This window comes from Ursus americanus, chromosome 2, assembly GCF_024610735.1.
Source record: "Ursus americanus isolate L20-20 chromosome 2, mUrsAme1.1.p, whole genome shotgun sequence".
NCBI classification, from domain to species: Eukaryota; Metazoa; Chordata; class Mammalia; order Carnivora; family Ursidae; genus Ursus; species Ursus americanus.
The window spans coordinates 89,861,761-89,877,204 of NC_142128.1; the positions used below are offsets into that span (position 1 = coordinate 89,861,761).

The following is a 15,444-nucleotide window of genomic DNA, read 5'->3' on the forward strand; positions in this document are numbered from 1 at the left end:
CAAAACCGTCTTTGAAAAAAAAAACCTACTATGGTCAGACTTTTAATTAAGTCCTGGGTAAGAAATGAACTGGATTTTCTCCTATACTGACACAATTTACGATAGGGCAGAATATCTACTATTTACTGAGTACGAGGAGTTTCCTTTTCTGAAAGCTTTTTGTTTGTTTTGTTTGTTGAGAAAAACCTTCTTTTTCTGAAACCATCTATTGAGCAATTGGCACAAGGCGGGCATTGGGCTGGATGTGCATTACCTCGTTTCATCTTCAACTCAACCTCTGATGTGGGCATTACCCTCAACTTACAAAGGAGACTGAGACCCAAAGAGTTAAGTAACTTGCCTGAGGTTACTCAGCTGATAAAAAGGGGAGATGACTGGGATTGAAACCCAGCTTGACTCTCTTCAAAGCCTTTTCTCTTAAATGATCCTGCAAAGCCTTTGTTCTTTCTGATCAGAGGAAAGGCACCCCATCCCCTGGCTTCCAGGCCTAGAAGTGCGCACACAGGAAGTCCAGCAGGGAGAAAGCAGAGAGACTATAATAATATTAGTGGCTAATATGTTTTGTGTGCTAAAAATAAATTTACCAAACCTTATGTATTATTAATTGATTAATGTATTTAGTCCCCACACCAAGCCCTATCAGGTAGATATTATTATTACTATCCTTGTTTTACAGATGAGAAAGACTGAGGAAGAGAAAGAAACCTTCCCAGCATCACACAGGTAATAAATGTCTGGACTGGGTACCAGCCCAGGCAGTCTGGCCCAGAGCCACCGCCGTACGTTCCCAACCGACCTGATGTGTTGGATTCAGGTGACAACACTGAGTAGCTCCCTACACTTACTTTGAAGGACAATGATAATTAGGGCAGAGATTCTTTTAAATCACCTAGGTGAGCCTATGGGATCTCCTATGGGAAGGAATACCTTTACAGAAATCACACCTGGTCAGCCTGCCTGCGTGGCTGGGGAATACACCTGTGCAGGTGAAGAGAGATTGTATAGAAAAACCAACCAACACAACAAGCAAGGGCCAACCCAGAAGGTCTTAATATTATTTCCAAAGCAACAGTCTGGGATTTACGAATGAGAGCATGCGGGTAGAGAGAAGCACAAAGACCCAGGAACAAGCCGGCTCACCTCCTGACTTTACCGTCCGCACTCGGCACGGCGTAGTAGCCCGGTTTGCATTCGTATCTGCAGATGGAGCCCACGTCATGGCTGCGCTGGAGGCAGGGGGCCAGGAGCCAGCTGGCATTCGGGATAACAGGAGGAGCGTCGCACTCCAACTTGCAGTAGGCTTCAGGGAGGGACCAGAGCCCGTCTTCAAGACAGGTCAGCCATGGGGTCAGTCCTGAGTCCAGGAAAGAGAAGCACAGAATGCTCAGAGCAGAGTCCAGAAATCAATGTGGAACCGAAAAGAACAAAAACCTGTCCACCCGTCGGCATTCTCAGGAAGTCACATAATTCTTGGTGGAGCAGCTTCTCTGGCACCTCAGGTCCAGGGCTCATCCTGTCTTTCTTCCTGCTGAGCAGCCCCTGGGATCTCTTACACAGAGGTCAGATAACTATTCCCTGACTGGAAGGAAAGAACGGCTACCAAACAAATCATGACCTCGTTTCCCAACTACAAATAATAAAAATATAGTAGTGACCGTGTCATGGAAAGCATAGTAAGAATCACGGATGACACATTTATACTGCTTTTTATATGCCAGGCGCTGTTCGAAGCATTTTACAATACTTACATAAACTTCACACCTCAAACAATCCACTGCAATAGATACCATCATTATCTCTTATTTTGCAGATGAGGAAATTGAGTTCAGGCAACTTGCCCCAGCTAACAAGGGGAAGATGCAGGGTTTGAACTTGGGCAGCTGGGATGCAGAGTTCTGTACTTAAGCACCACACTGTATGCCTCAGTGTTCTTCCATGAATTCCAAAGGCAATCCAGGAACGTCCCACAGTGGCATCACCAACCCACCTCCGACCTACTACATCAGGCTCTGCCAGCATTAGGCTCAGGAAGCTGCATTGGTACAAGCTTCCTGGGGGCACGGATAGGCACACCGAAGCCTAGAAGAGCTGAAGAGCAAGGTGTGAGGTCAGAGGAGGTACCAAGATCATCTCTGACTAGCAGTACAGCCAGGGACAACTCACAGAACTCTGTTCTCATCTATAAAATAGAACCAACAGCACCTAACTCATAGGAAGGTTGTAAATATTAAATAAAAAATTTGTTCATGATAAAGTGTTTCTTGATTATTAATATGATCAGGCAATAGTGAGCTTGATTCCAGAGGACATACAGTCAAATAAAAACAGGGAAGTCTAAGTGTCTGTCATTCATGAGATCTGAGCCAGGGCATGTCATCGGGACAAAAATGGTGGTGCTCTTTGGGACTTTGGTGGTGTTATCAGAAGAGGGTGGCACAGCAGAGCAAATGCGAAGAGTACTGGGGTGAAGAAAAGATCCCTAAAGTAACCCAAAGAGAGAGAGGCTGTAGAGAATCTGCATTTCAGTTCCTGGTTCGCTGACAATACCTTGAAGCTTGGCTGGTGGGACGCAGGAGATTGAACAGCGTTTCAGAAAGTCTGTTCCCGCTGAGCAGGAGAAGGTTGCATAGTTCACCAAAGATGGGTCGGGAACACCACAATCAAGGGGCATGCAGCTCACAGTCCGGTCCCAGTGCCCAGAGGAACATGTGAGCAGAATTTCCTTCTAGAAACAGAGAATTTTCTTCCATCAAGGTCACATGAAAAGGCTTATCAAAGTAGTTTCCAGGCTTTGGAGGAATCCTGGTGATTATTTGTGCAAACACCCAAAATAGGTAAAATGATTTTGCCTCGCTCCCTCCTTAGGCCCTATTGGCTTAATATACGGTCTTCAATAACCAGGTAGGCTGTTGCTGACCGCTCCTGTTACTGTAAGAGAATCATGAAATGGAGACACTTCTCCAGGCCAACTCTTGGCTGCCTCCCATGTGCTCCTGGATCCACTCTATGCCCTTCACCATGCTGTGTGCCCTTGTGGGTTTCATGCCTCTGGTTGTGCTCGGGCCTAGCATGCAGGACACACTGGAAGGTGACTCAGAGCCGGGAGGGAAAGGGAGGTCAGGGTGTTTATTCTTCCTACTCCCCACCTAGGGCATTACTGCTGGTTGGCTTCATCCTTTGCTAGCACTCTCCATCCTCTCCTGCACTCTCTTCCTGTGGGTTCTGCTCCCTGCTCCCTGCAGTCAACTCTTCAGGCCTATAGGTGATGTCAGCCCTTGACCCTGGGATTCGGCACCACCTCCTGGTAATTTCCCTGTATCCTACCTCCACCTTTATAAGTAGTCCCTGTATTAAATTCCCTCAAATTGCCCACTTTGGAGCATGTCATCTGTTTCCTGCTGGGAACCCGGAAGCCAACCAATACTGCTCCTGAACGTAATCACCTCCACTGAGAATGGTGCACAGTATCTAAGAACAGTGGGAATCAATGCATACAAGGCACCTTCCAAACCTTGTGGTTAAATTGGAGAGATTCCAGCCCTTTCCCTGAGCCTGTCCTTTTTGTGGGGTAGCCCTAGAGTTCCTTGTCACTAAAGAAATGAAGAGACATTTATTAAGCACCTAGAAGGGCCAGGTTCTGTCTAGGTTTGGATAAACAAGATACCCTCCAGGAGCTAATCATTTACCAGCAGAGCAAATCACAGGCTGAAACAATGGCTCAGAAAACCGAAGGGAGAAGAATGGAACGAAGGAGAAAGAGAGAGAGGAAGGGAGGAAAGGAAATACGGAAGAAAAAGATATATTGTTATTTATTACAGCCTACTCCTTTCTATAATGATTTGCGAGAATATAATCTAAAGAGTGGAAACGATAAAACAAAAGAAGTAGGAAATGGGGACCAAGAAGAAAGAAAACATAAAAATGTAAAAAGAGGCAGCCATATCATATGTAGGTGCTTTCTCTGTGAGACGGTACTGTGGGGGCTGGAGGGCTGGAGGAGGGGGCTGTCCCTCCACGGCAGGAGGCAAGGGTCTGCAGGGAGGTTCACAGAGTAGGTGACACAGGACCTGGCCTGTGAAGGAGGAGTAGGACTTCCCAGCTGCTGACGGGAAAGGGAGAAGAATGTGTCCAGAGTGAAGGGGACAGAGTGAGCTGGGACTGAGAGACCTGGAAGCTCATGGCTTGTTTGGGAAAGAGAACAGCCGTCACTCCGGGCAATGGGTTACCACAGGTCAAAGAGAGTGCGGGGAGATTCTGCGGCTCAGCAGTCATCCCTCCGGGAGACCACAGTGGGAGCAAAGCCAAAGGTAAAATGACTGGTGAAAGCACCTGTCACCCCTGACACCCACTCCTGGCCAGCTGCTCCTCCCTCTTCCCAATGTTTCCCTGTTGCCTGCCAGAAGGACCCAAGTCAAAGCCAGACACATTTTTCTGTTTAGTTTCAGTTCTTATGTCAACAAAAGCAAATATCCCCACTGTCTTGTGATCACGAGCCGGGATTGTATAATTTCCTTAGTGGGGCTGGCTTCGGGTGACAGGATCAGTCAGCTGGAGAGCTGTGTTTGCTGACTCCACCATACGGCTGGCAGAGGGTGAGCTCCCACCTTCCTCCTCCCCACCCAGACTGCCCCTTGCACACTTATCACAGTGTGGAAGCCTGACTCGAACCACAACGATCACTTACAGAATCTGTCTTGAACTCTACATATATCTCCTGGTTCTTCTCCTGGCTTAAGTGTTGTCCATTTTGTCTTGACTGTGCTCCTAATTGTAATGCATTGCAAACACTGTCTTTTCTTCTCTTCCTCTCTTTACCTATCACACAAATGTATTCAGTCCCTATTTTTTTGGTCATTCTTTCTATCTCTTCTCTAGTGTGAGTTAAGCTGGGTGAAGAACAGGGGATAAGAGCTCTGCCTTTCTGACCAAAGCACCATAGACCAAGGAGTTGTTGTCTCCAGGTCTATCACAACTGTTTTTCTCTATGCAGAACCTAAACCACCCGAAACCAACAATTGTGTCTTCGAGTTCAGACCATCTCTAAGCAAGTGAAATTCTTCCATGAATTTCACTTCCAATTTCTACCACCTCCTAAGTAGTCAATTGGTACAAAATGCAAATGATTCCAATCTTTTGCATCACTGATACCTGACTATCAGTCATGTATCCATTTTTTTCCTCATCATACCATGTCTTTCTGGTTCTCTCCTCAAGCACCATTATCTTTTCCCTAATGCCTCCTTTCTCTGTCTCATATGATGGTCATGTTTTCTAATGGCTGATTTCAAGTTTAAAGTTCCTCTGTGGAGTATTGAAAGCTCTCTAAAGGAAAGATGGAAAACAGAATTCTTAGTTGAGAATACATTACCATGCCCCTAGTAATGGCAGCTTAACAGAGGGTTACATGCCTATCATTTAGCTAGAAGCTTTTTGGTTACTTCCAATCAGTCATCATTATGACTCAATGACATAAATACTTCTGTCCTCATTATTTTACAAATATGGAAGAACAGTTAAAGAGATTAGTTTCTTTTGTTTTTACCTAAAATTATACAACTAACAGACAGTGGAACCAAAATTTCATTCTGCATTTGTCACCTGAGCCACACTCCTAATATATTCTACCACCTCGAAATGCTGGGAAATGGTGCTATGATAGCTTGAAGAAATGTGGAAACTTAGGCCAAAGCTAGAATTGTGATATAATCCCCACCTCAGTAACAGAGGGAAGAAAATCAGACTCCTTCTCCAGCCTTTTTATAAGGAGGGCTGGGGGGGGTCAAACCATGAGCCACAGACAAGCTGATTACAACCTATCTTGCTTACGAGTCGTGGGCAAGTCTAAACTGTGGCATTCTCATCTTGAAGACAAAAGTGGGGACCATAATTTCTGACAGGGAAAGGAGGAGGAGAATGGGATAAGTGTCCCTACCTGCCGTCTGCATGAGAGAAACTGACACCCCAGTTAATGGGAGCTGCACCTTGCATTCTGTGAAGCCATGCTCTCCTTGCTTGTTAGAGTCCTCATCTTTTTTTCCAAGTGATTTAAAAACACCTGCACTTCCCCCATTCAGCCAGGGAGAGCCTCCCTCCCCAGGACCTTGGTCTTGATGACCTCGGGTTTCCAACTCACCTGCAGAGGCCTGAGGTATTTCCCACTGCTGGCCTGAAGGGCAAACCCCCTTTGACAGGTAATAGCACACTTCATGTGACCTGGGCCACCAGAGGTACAGTTCACCATATGCACGTGATCAAGCAGCAATGGTGCACAGCTGCCCTGCTCCCCACAGGGCTGACGGACACAGCTGGGGATGACAGAAACAAAAGTATCTTAGACTGACTCCAGACCAGCAGGCAGCAGCAAAGACTTTGCAGCTTCCTCTGGAAAGTGCCTCTAAGTCAAAGAGAAGGATTTTTCTCCAAAACCCACATTGAATTCATCACCTCCTATATGACCTGGAACTGTGAGACATGAAATAAACAAGAACAACATCGGCGAACAAGTAATGAATGATTAACTGATTTTCCACAGCTTTTCCAGAAGGACAAAACGGTGGCAGGACAAGGTGGGGAATGTGTCCCAAGAACTCTGGATGGCATCAGAAATGGCTGAATCAGAGAGCAATCCTCAAGATGTTTAATAACCAGTACTTCTGGATCCCAAACAATCAGAGCAGACCCAGGTCAGGAGTGAATGCTTGGGGCCCCTGGTTGTGTCAGGCACTAACCTTTTAGTTGTTTGATTCCAGAGGGCTCTAGATGAAGGGTCTGGGTGTCTGAGATGGCAGAAAAGGCAACATTTATTTACTGGTTGGTATGGAAATATTTTTGACAACTGGAGCCACAGCACTACACACCACTGGAAATCAGCACTGCCTGATCAGAAACTGAGCCCATCACAGGAAGAGGAAACTCATACATACTAAATCTCTGCCACATGCCTAATGTTGCGCTACGTGCTTCCAGGACATCATCTCAGCAGAGGAGGACCACTGCCTGGAGCTCTAGGTCAGTCAGCCAGGAATGGAGAGAGAGTGAAACTCACCAGGTTCAGGTTTAGACCATAACAGCAACAAGGATGAAACAGAGCAAAAAAGAGCATTACCTTCTTCCCATAGAGATGAAAAATTAGGGCACTGGGCCCATGCTGTCTGACTTTGAATCTTGGATCCACCATTTACTACTTGTGTGATGTGGCTGAGCTATTCATTCCCCAGGGTTTCAGCTCCTTCCCCCTAAGAAGGGGACAATAATGGTACATATCCCACAGGGTTATTATTGTTCTGGGTTAATTCGCTCTGCTGCTCCACTGCAAATGGCCAAAGTCCCACCCTCAGTGGCTTGTTTTCATCCATACTTTCTGGTTTTCCCATTTCTATATCTTTGTTCCATTTGTTGAGATTTCTAAAAGGCCTTTCTTCTCCAAGAAGCCCTTCCAGATATTTCCTCCTTTGAACCTCCCAGGGAAATTCTTAAAATAATTTTTAACACTTCTATTACTCTATCCCATATTATAGTCATGTGTGCATCTGCTTGCTCTTTCATTTATTCATCCTTTGATCTACAAGGCAATTAGCATTTGAGTACCTCCTAGGTGCTGAGACTCCTAGCAACTAGATTACGAACCTCTTGAAGACAAATGCAGACTTACCCACTTTTATATTCGCCATAAACCCTGCTGTAGTAAACACAAGAAAAGTTTGCCGAATTAAATTTGCTCATACAGCAAAGCAAGTCAATGGCTATTAAGATGGATAATTTGTTAATTCTAAAGTGACAGATGGGAATCAGAAACACAAAAATATCATCATCAAACAGTGATTCAACCATCTTGCCCTACTCATTCATTCACTAATAAACATTTACTGAGCACTTATTGTTGGCAAGGCATTGGTTTGAGTACTGGGGGTACAATAAGTATCATGCCCTTAAGGAAATCATAATCTAGTGGGGAAGACCAATGAGATCTTTTCTTGCTCATGATGTTATTGCCAGTGACGCCAAATATTAGCCAAAATGGCTACCATGAAGCTCATCGTCATTAAATTGCCCTATTGCCCTAGAATTGTGTTAGCGGTCAATGACTTTATTAAAAAGCTGGGCAAGAATATAAGAAAGTAAAAAATAAGACGTCATTGAATATGTACATATCACCTTGACATAATTGAGAATTGATTTTAAAAGCACTCATCTAAAAAGGATGGATTTGATCTGAATATGCTAAAGTTGCTGCTTCTTATCTTGTACCCATAGGATTAAGTCATAAGTCAGTGACATTCTCATTCTTTTATCTATGCTTATTAGCTACAGGCTAGAGGTGTTGGAGTTTAGTATGAAAAAAACTGTTTTACTCTTTTGAGTTCTGATGATTCCCTTCAATGGTATGGAATGCCTCAGATTCACTCTGGAGGAACAAATCTGGAGGGAGGAATATATGAATTGGGGGGTAGGTGCTGTTAATAGCCAACATAAACTCCCCAAATCCAATGCTGATAACTGGGTATGCAATGCAGGAAATGAATCTTTGTCTGAGTCTTTATTGAACCTATCTGGATAAGGGATCTGAAACCTGACCATCCTTCATGGGATGAGATCAGAACACCTCATTAGTGATGCCTAAAGAACTCCAAGTTTTAGAGACGCTGCATTCCTTGATGTCCACAAAAAGTCATATTTCTTCAGTGTGATATGCAGAGAGTACTAGAAAACAGAGTCATTAACAAGTCCTGGTTCCTGTCAGCTTGTTGCCAAGAAATTAATGTGAAATAGCACGTGCTGTTTTTCAGTGACTCCATCCAATTAATTAATCCATGTCATCATTGAGGACAAATACGTGCCGAGATAAGACACAGAACAAGTACTCTGAATTAGCCTCCCTCCATCAAGATGGGGTTCCATTAACTGCTGTTGCTATGACTACCGGTGTAAGAAGCCCTGCCAGCACTGGCAGCAGAGGAGGAAGAGTGAGACAGGGGAGCACGGTAGAGGGGGGAAGTGGCATGAAATAAGACCAAGGCAAAAAAAAAAAAAAAAAAAGCACCAAACCCAGACCTGTTTATGAAGTGAGAAATGGGTTTAGGGCAGCTGCTGCAAATTCTTTCACTAGCTTACATTTCCATTTGCTTCCTTTTTTAAGGAATTTGTTTTATGAGGACGGTGTTTGTCAGGTTATTAGCTTCTGATGGCATCTGGTACCAATTGCAGAATTCTCTCCCCTGCACCCCAACCCCTCTTTTGTGTTTCTCTTCCACTACAAACACCGCTTTTCTGAGGGCTGTTGTGTCCTCCATTTTCCTGCCCTCCCCAAACATTCTCTTTTCTACCTGGCGCTACACGAGCTCTCATATCAGAATGATAATGCTAATAGCAAAAACAGTCTTAAGACTTCTCTACAAGTTTCTTCTTATGGTGTTTAGACAAATGGTAATGAAAGTGGCAGCACTGAGGTCTTACAATGCCCCAGAGAGGTGGGAAGTTAGGTATTTATCTTGGTTTGACATACAAGGAAACCGACGCTGCTTGGAGACTGGCTGGAGGCCACACGGTTAGTCAGAGGAAAATCCTCAGGCTGGAGCTCAGAGCCCTTACTCCTGGGTCAGCCTAGACCACGAGGCCACCTCCCTGCGGGGATGAGGCTGCTCTCCTGTTGCTTTCTTCTCAGTTTGGGAGCTAGCAGTATAGGCCAGGGAGAATGTAGCAGGGCAGCCAGGGGGAAATATGGAATATTTAATAGTCTGTCTTTGTTTCAAGCAGTTTTCTTTTAAATGATAGCAAATCAAATTGTCAATATTTGTCCAGCTGCCGTTGTCTGCAAGATGCCCTACTTAGTGTGTTTCCTCCTTTGGCAACAGCTCCTTAGTGTTGTACCCACTTTTTCCAGATCTTTCCTGCACCCCATCACAATGTATTCTCAGGTAAGGATATGATGAATCCAGTCAGATGTGATTCACAGGTATTTCCATAGTAACAGGAGACAAAGTTTTAAACCAAAAGAATGAGTTTTTCATGATGGAATTTTAAGTCAATAGACCCTTAAAAATCACACTCTGTAGATGGCCACCTACCCATTATTCTAGCTCCATTCTTTGTCTCTACACTCCTCTGATAAGCCTCTACTCTCTCTCTCGTATGGTCCTCATTCCCCAAGGTCATTATGCTGGAGGGTTTTAAAAATGCTTTCAACGAGGAATCCCTGTACAAAATGTTATGTTAACCCCAGGCTATTCTCCTCTTGTACGTAACCTGCTCATAGGCACCCAGGCACAATCCTAATACTGTCCTACCATAATGATGTGTGTGTTTCCTTTGTTGGTTGGGTCTGTGAGTGACACCTGTACTTGGGAAACCCCTGTCGGCACAGTTCATAGAAGAGTAGCCCTTGTGAGGCAGGCTTTCTCAATCACAGTGTACATTAGACTCACTTAAGCAGCTTTTCAAAAGTATAGATACCCAGGCTTTGCCCCCTTGCAGATTTTGATTCTGATGGCTTGTGGTAGGATTTTCGCATCTGTGACTTTATAGGTTTCAAAGTGTTTGGTGCTCACCACGAACAAAACCCAGTACCATGAAGGTCTGGTATATGTAACCTGAAAGATAAGCAAATAAATTCTATAGGCCAAGACTATAAAATAACAAGGCCGATTCCTGAAGGAGAACCTGGTCCCACTGCTTGATTATTATACGTCAGTGTATTGAGTCATATTACCATGTAGAAGCCATAAGACAGATCAAAAGTATGCAACATTTTTCCTATTCTGAAGACACTTTCACCATAGCTGCAGAGAGAATAATGAAATCATGCATTACTGATTATGAATTCATGGCTGTTTCAGAGATAGTCTTAACATTGGGTATGAATTGATCTCAATGAATGAGCAGAATTTAGAAAGGCAAAAAAGATACCCTGGAAAGTAACCTCTCATACTTTCCAGACAGAACACAGGTAAGGTGGCACTCTCAACACCTTGACAAAAATATCATTTCCTCCCCATCACTGAGAACTGAAGAAAATTCATTATGTGTGTGGGTCTCTTAAATTAGGACTAATAAATTTAGAGAACCTATAGTGAAAGGAGCCCATATCCATATTTGGAGACAGACTTACAGGCAAGTTCCCAAAGCCCTCCTCTGCCTTACAGTGGTTGCTGAAGAGCGGGGTAAAGCTGACCCCAGAAAGCAGACATCATTCTCTGCAAAGGGAGCAGACAGATGCACTAAGAAACTTGTCATGAGCTGTCTCCCAGAGCATCTCTTTTTCATTTTCCACTTTCTGAGGCCACTAGAAAGAAGCTGGCCTAGTTCCCAGCCAAGGTCCACATTTAGGAAGCTGGGTAGTTCCTGACAAATGGGTGGAGTCCTGGCTGTTCTGCCCACAGCTTCCCCACAGCTTTCATCCAAAGATCCTTTGAGGGTCTGAGCCATCCAAAGGAATTTCAGGAGACTACAACATAATTCGAGATGCAATCAGAATTCACAGTGAAGGGGCGCCTGGGTGGCTCAGTCGTTAAGCATCTGCCTTTGGCTCAGGTCATGATCCCAGGGTTCTGGGATCAAGCCCCACGTCAGGCTCCCTGCTCAGCGGTAAGCCTGCTTCTCCCTTCCCCTCTGCTTGTGTTGCCTCTCTCGCTGTGTCTCTCTCTGTCAAATAAATAAAAACTTAAAAAAAAAAAAAAGAATTCATAGTGAAGGGGCATCTGGGTGGCTCAGTCAGTTGAGCATCCAACCCTTGATCCTGGCTCAGGTTACGATATCAGGGTCATAATATCGAGCCCCACGCTGAGCCCTGCACTGAGCCCTGAGAAGCACTCAGTGCTCAGCATAGGAGTCTGCTTGTGATTCTTTCTCCCTCTCCTTCTGACCCTCCCCCCCTGCTTGTGTGTGCTAAATAAATAAATAAATAAATAAATAAAATCTCTAAAAAAAAAAAAAAAGAATCCATAACGAAACCCTGCTTCTCCCATATGAGGGCTGATGGAAGATTATATGCTAAAGACCACATTTCCTTGAACATGAATAATTCTGCAGAGGAGGGATGGGGGTGACCTTTAACAATGATCTTAGAGGAACCACAGCTTGTTAAAAGTAAAATGGACCTTAAAGATAATTCAACCCAAATTCCTCATTTTAGAGATGAGGAAGATGAGCCCAGATGAAATGATGGGATATTCCAGAACACTAAGACTACAATATAATCACAAAGAAACATTTAATTAAGCTTTGGCTCAAACTCAAAATCAGGATGACATCAGCTCATGGACTTTTCTCAAGCCAATATCCCACCCTCCCTTAGGCAGCCAGAAAAAGCTGAGCACAACTTGATATCTGGAATCTAGGTTAGTTTAGGAGAAGCTGTCTGGCATCTGTACCATACATTTTGACAAACAGCATGGTGTAATAGAGAAAGTAGTAGATCAAGGCCAATGTGACCTGGGTTCAGGTCTTGGCTTGTTCCTGCTTACATCCATGACCTTGGGTAAGTCTCTTAACTACTCTGGCCCTCTGTCTGCAAATTTGTAAAATGATGGATTTGAACTAGGTTCTCTTAAAGGTCCCTTCCAGCTCTAGCATGATATTTAATTTCCTAGATGAGGTGATGGTGGTATTGGGGTGGGAGTACAGAAAACCCATGAATGGGCAGGATGTGGTGGAAAACCCAAGAAAGAGTTTCTCACAATCTTTCCTGCCCAGTGTAAGTTTTTGCTTAATGTCCCAACTTTTCAGTTGCTTAGTTAAACAAAATATTGCAATTCATTTATCCAAGAAGTGCCACCATTGACCAAATAGCGATCCCAGTGGTTTCTGCAGAAACAGCTCTTTTAAGGTTAAATAGTAAAGAGGATCAGATTTCTGGCCATTCCCCTACTGTGTTTTATTGATTCTTATTGAAATAAGAGGGTGTGGGCTAAGCAGGAATGTACGCTCTGGATTTGGCAGCAGATGGAAGTAGAATGTACAGAATGTAGAGTGGACTGGAAGAAATGGAGTTCTCATTAATCTTGCCACCACCAACAGCAAACCGAAATAATAATAATAGCATCCATCCTTAGAGAGCTTTGCAGTTTCTCCAAACCAATACAAAAAGATACGGTCTCAACTCTGGCTCCCCTTTCTACCTCTTCCTCAGTATGGCTCCATCTTTGCTTTGTAGGACAGGAACCAGATTAAATGTCAAGTATATTTCCATCAGCCTTCTTGGGCAAAATAATGCTGGTAGTTTGAGGGGTTTTACTGAAGCATCACACCAACCAGGAAGGGAAAATTAATTCAAGTTCTTTTCCTCTAAAGATTCTCATCTGAGAGAAACAGAGGAATCTCAGTAGTAATTCTGTTTCTTCCCTCGTGACAGAGAAATGATGAATTACTGCATGAAGCAGACTTCTTCCATTCCTGTATGTTGGGAAAACGGAGCTTCCCCTGACTCTCTATTGAAGGCTCTGCCCTGAAGTCGGCCCCTTGGGAGAGGTCCATCTCTTCCTAGAATGTGACCTATTTGTAAGTTCAGGACTGGACTCTGGTGGCCCCAGTACTGGGTAATTTGCTTCACTCATTTCTAATTCTGGGCACAGTTTTTACCACGCCTGGCTGTAACACTAGAAGTCCCATCCAAATGCCCCCTGTCCTTCTAAAGAGAAACAGATTTACATCACACGGCCAAAAGCGCTCCCTTTCAAATCCCTGCCTCACCAAGTTTCGGAACCCATGATTTTAATGTAGATTATAAAATATGTGGAATACCAAAGGAAGAGTCAAAACAATTGCTGGCTAATTGGCAGAGGGTACGCTTCCTCGCATTGCATCAGGGAAGCAGAATCACCCCTCAGAAACAACAATAGGGGTGCCTGGCTGGCTCAGTCCGTAGAGCATGCAACTCTTGGTCTTGGGGTTGTAAGTTAAAGCCCCACATTGAGTGTAGAGATTATTTAAAAATAAAAAATCTGTACCTTCTAGCGCATACATTTTCCAAATTGCAGTTCCTCTGCTATCCCCCAATAAACTCTATTACTAGTAATAAATAAATAAATAAATAAATAAATAATAAAAATTTAAAAAATCTTTAAAGAAATAACAAATGTGTATGTAAATTATAAAAACATAAATTATATACATATAAAAATACATTTTTCCAGTTTGCAAAGGCAGTATCCAACTCCTTGTGGGACATTTTCTAATGAGGACTGATCACTGGAGCCCCCAAATGATTGTACTGCTGACTCTTGCCCTACCTCCTATTCATCCCTGGATACCAATTAAACTGTTAATCTGGGAGTTACACTGCCCCAGCCACATTCATAGGCCCAGCCTGAGGAATTATGAAGCACGTGTAGTTAAGTGAGAGAACAGCACAGTCCTATGAATGAAGTTTAGTGGGCATGAGTTTCCATCTGTGTCATTCCTAGAACAGTTTCTACAGGGCAGGAGGGAATAGCATGACTTCTCTGTGGCTATACAGAAGCTATGTAAACTCAGGTCCTGAGGATTTGCAAGCCAGCACCTTGAATGAGTCTCAACTTCACACATAAAAGTTAAATAGGTGTTCCGGAAACCAGCTCTAGTATTCATGTGTGGGGGTGCAGGTTCCCACACTTACAACCAAGCAATTCTTGGGCACCAGCAGGGTATCTGAGCATTTAACTCAATCCTGACACTACCTGTCCAGAGAAAGCATCAGGCTCCACAGGTTAAGAGATTAGTCCTACCAGACGGTCCCCATCCCCAACTCAGGCACCACTCACAAACCCAAGTGGTTACCTATACTTCTGACTGACTGGCTATAAATTAGAGGTTCTCAGGACCTCCTCCTCGGGTTTGATTAATTTGCTAGAGCCGCTCAGAGAACTCAGAGAAACATTTTACTTACTGGTTACCAGTTTGTTATAAGATAATAAATAGAACTCTGGAACAGCTGGATGGAAGAGACACCCAGAGCAAGGTATGGGGAAAGGACACAGAGCTTCCATGCCCTCTCCAGGTGTGCCCCTCTTCCCAATGCCCATGTGTTCACCAACCCAGAAGCTCTCTGAACACAGCCTTCTGGATTTTTATGGAGGCTTCAATACATAGGCTTGATTGGCTGATTCAACCTTCAGCCCCTCCCTGCTCGCTGGTCAGGGGGTAGGATTCAAAGTCTCAACCTTCTAATCATGTGTTTGGCTCTATAGACAACCAGTCTCATCCTTAAGTGCTTTCCAAAAGTCACCTCATTCACATAACAAAAGACACCTTTATCACTCTCAACGCTTAGGAAATTGCAAGGGTTTGGGAGCTGTGAGCCAGGAACCGCAGACTAAGACCAAATATCACAATACTGCAGAAGTAGAACATAAAACACGTGCTGGGCCCCCTTGGGACTCTCCCTCTCCCCCTTGGCTTCCTTTCTCCATGAAGTTTCTGGACTCCCCAACAGAAGCTTCACATTGTTCCCATCATCTCATAATCCGGGGATTT

At 44.2% G+C, this 15,444-nt stretch overlaps 1 protein-coding gene across 1 annotated transcript in view; it reads right to left on the reverse strand.

Annotated features, from left to right (window-relative positions):
* Positions 1-15,444, reverse strand: part of PAPPA2 (pappalysin 2) — a 260,116-nt gene that overhangs the window by 74,323 nt on the left and 170,349 nt on the right. Inside the window, exons 14-16 of the mRNA XM_045811473.2 lie at positions 6,134-6,305; positions 2,548-2,725; positions 1,141-1,354 (exon numbers count right to left, since the gene is read on the reverse strand). Of these exons, the coding sequence (XP_045667429.2) occupies positions 1,141-1,354; positions 2,548-2,725; positions 6,134-6,305 (564 nt within the window). The remainder of the gene's footprint in view (positions 1-1,140; positions 1,355-2,547; positions 2,726-6,133; positions 6,306-15,444) is intronic.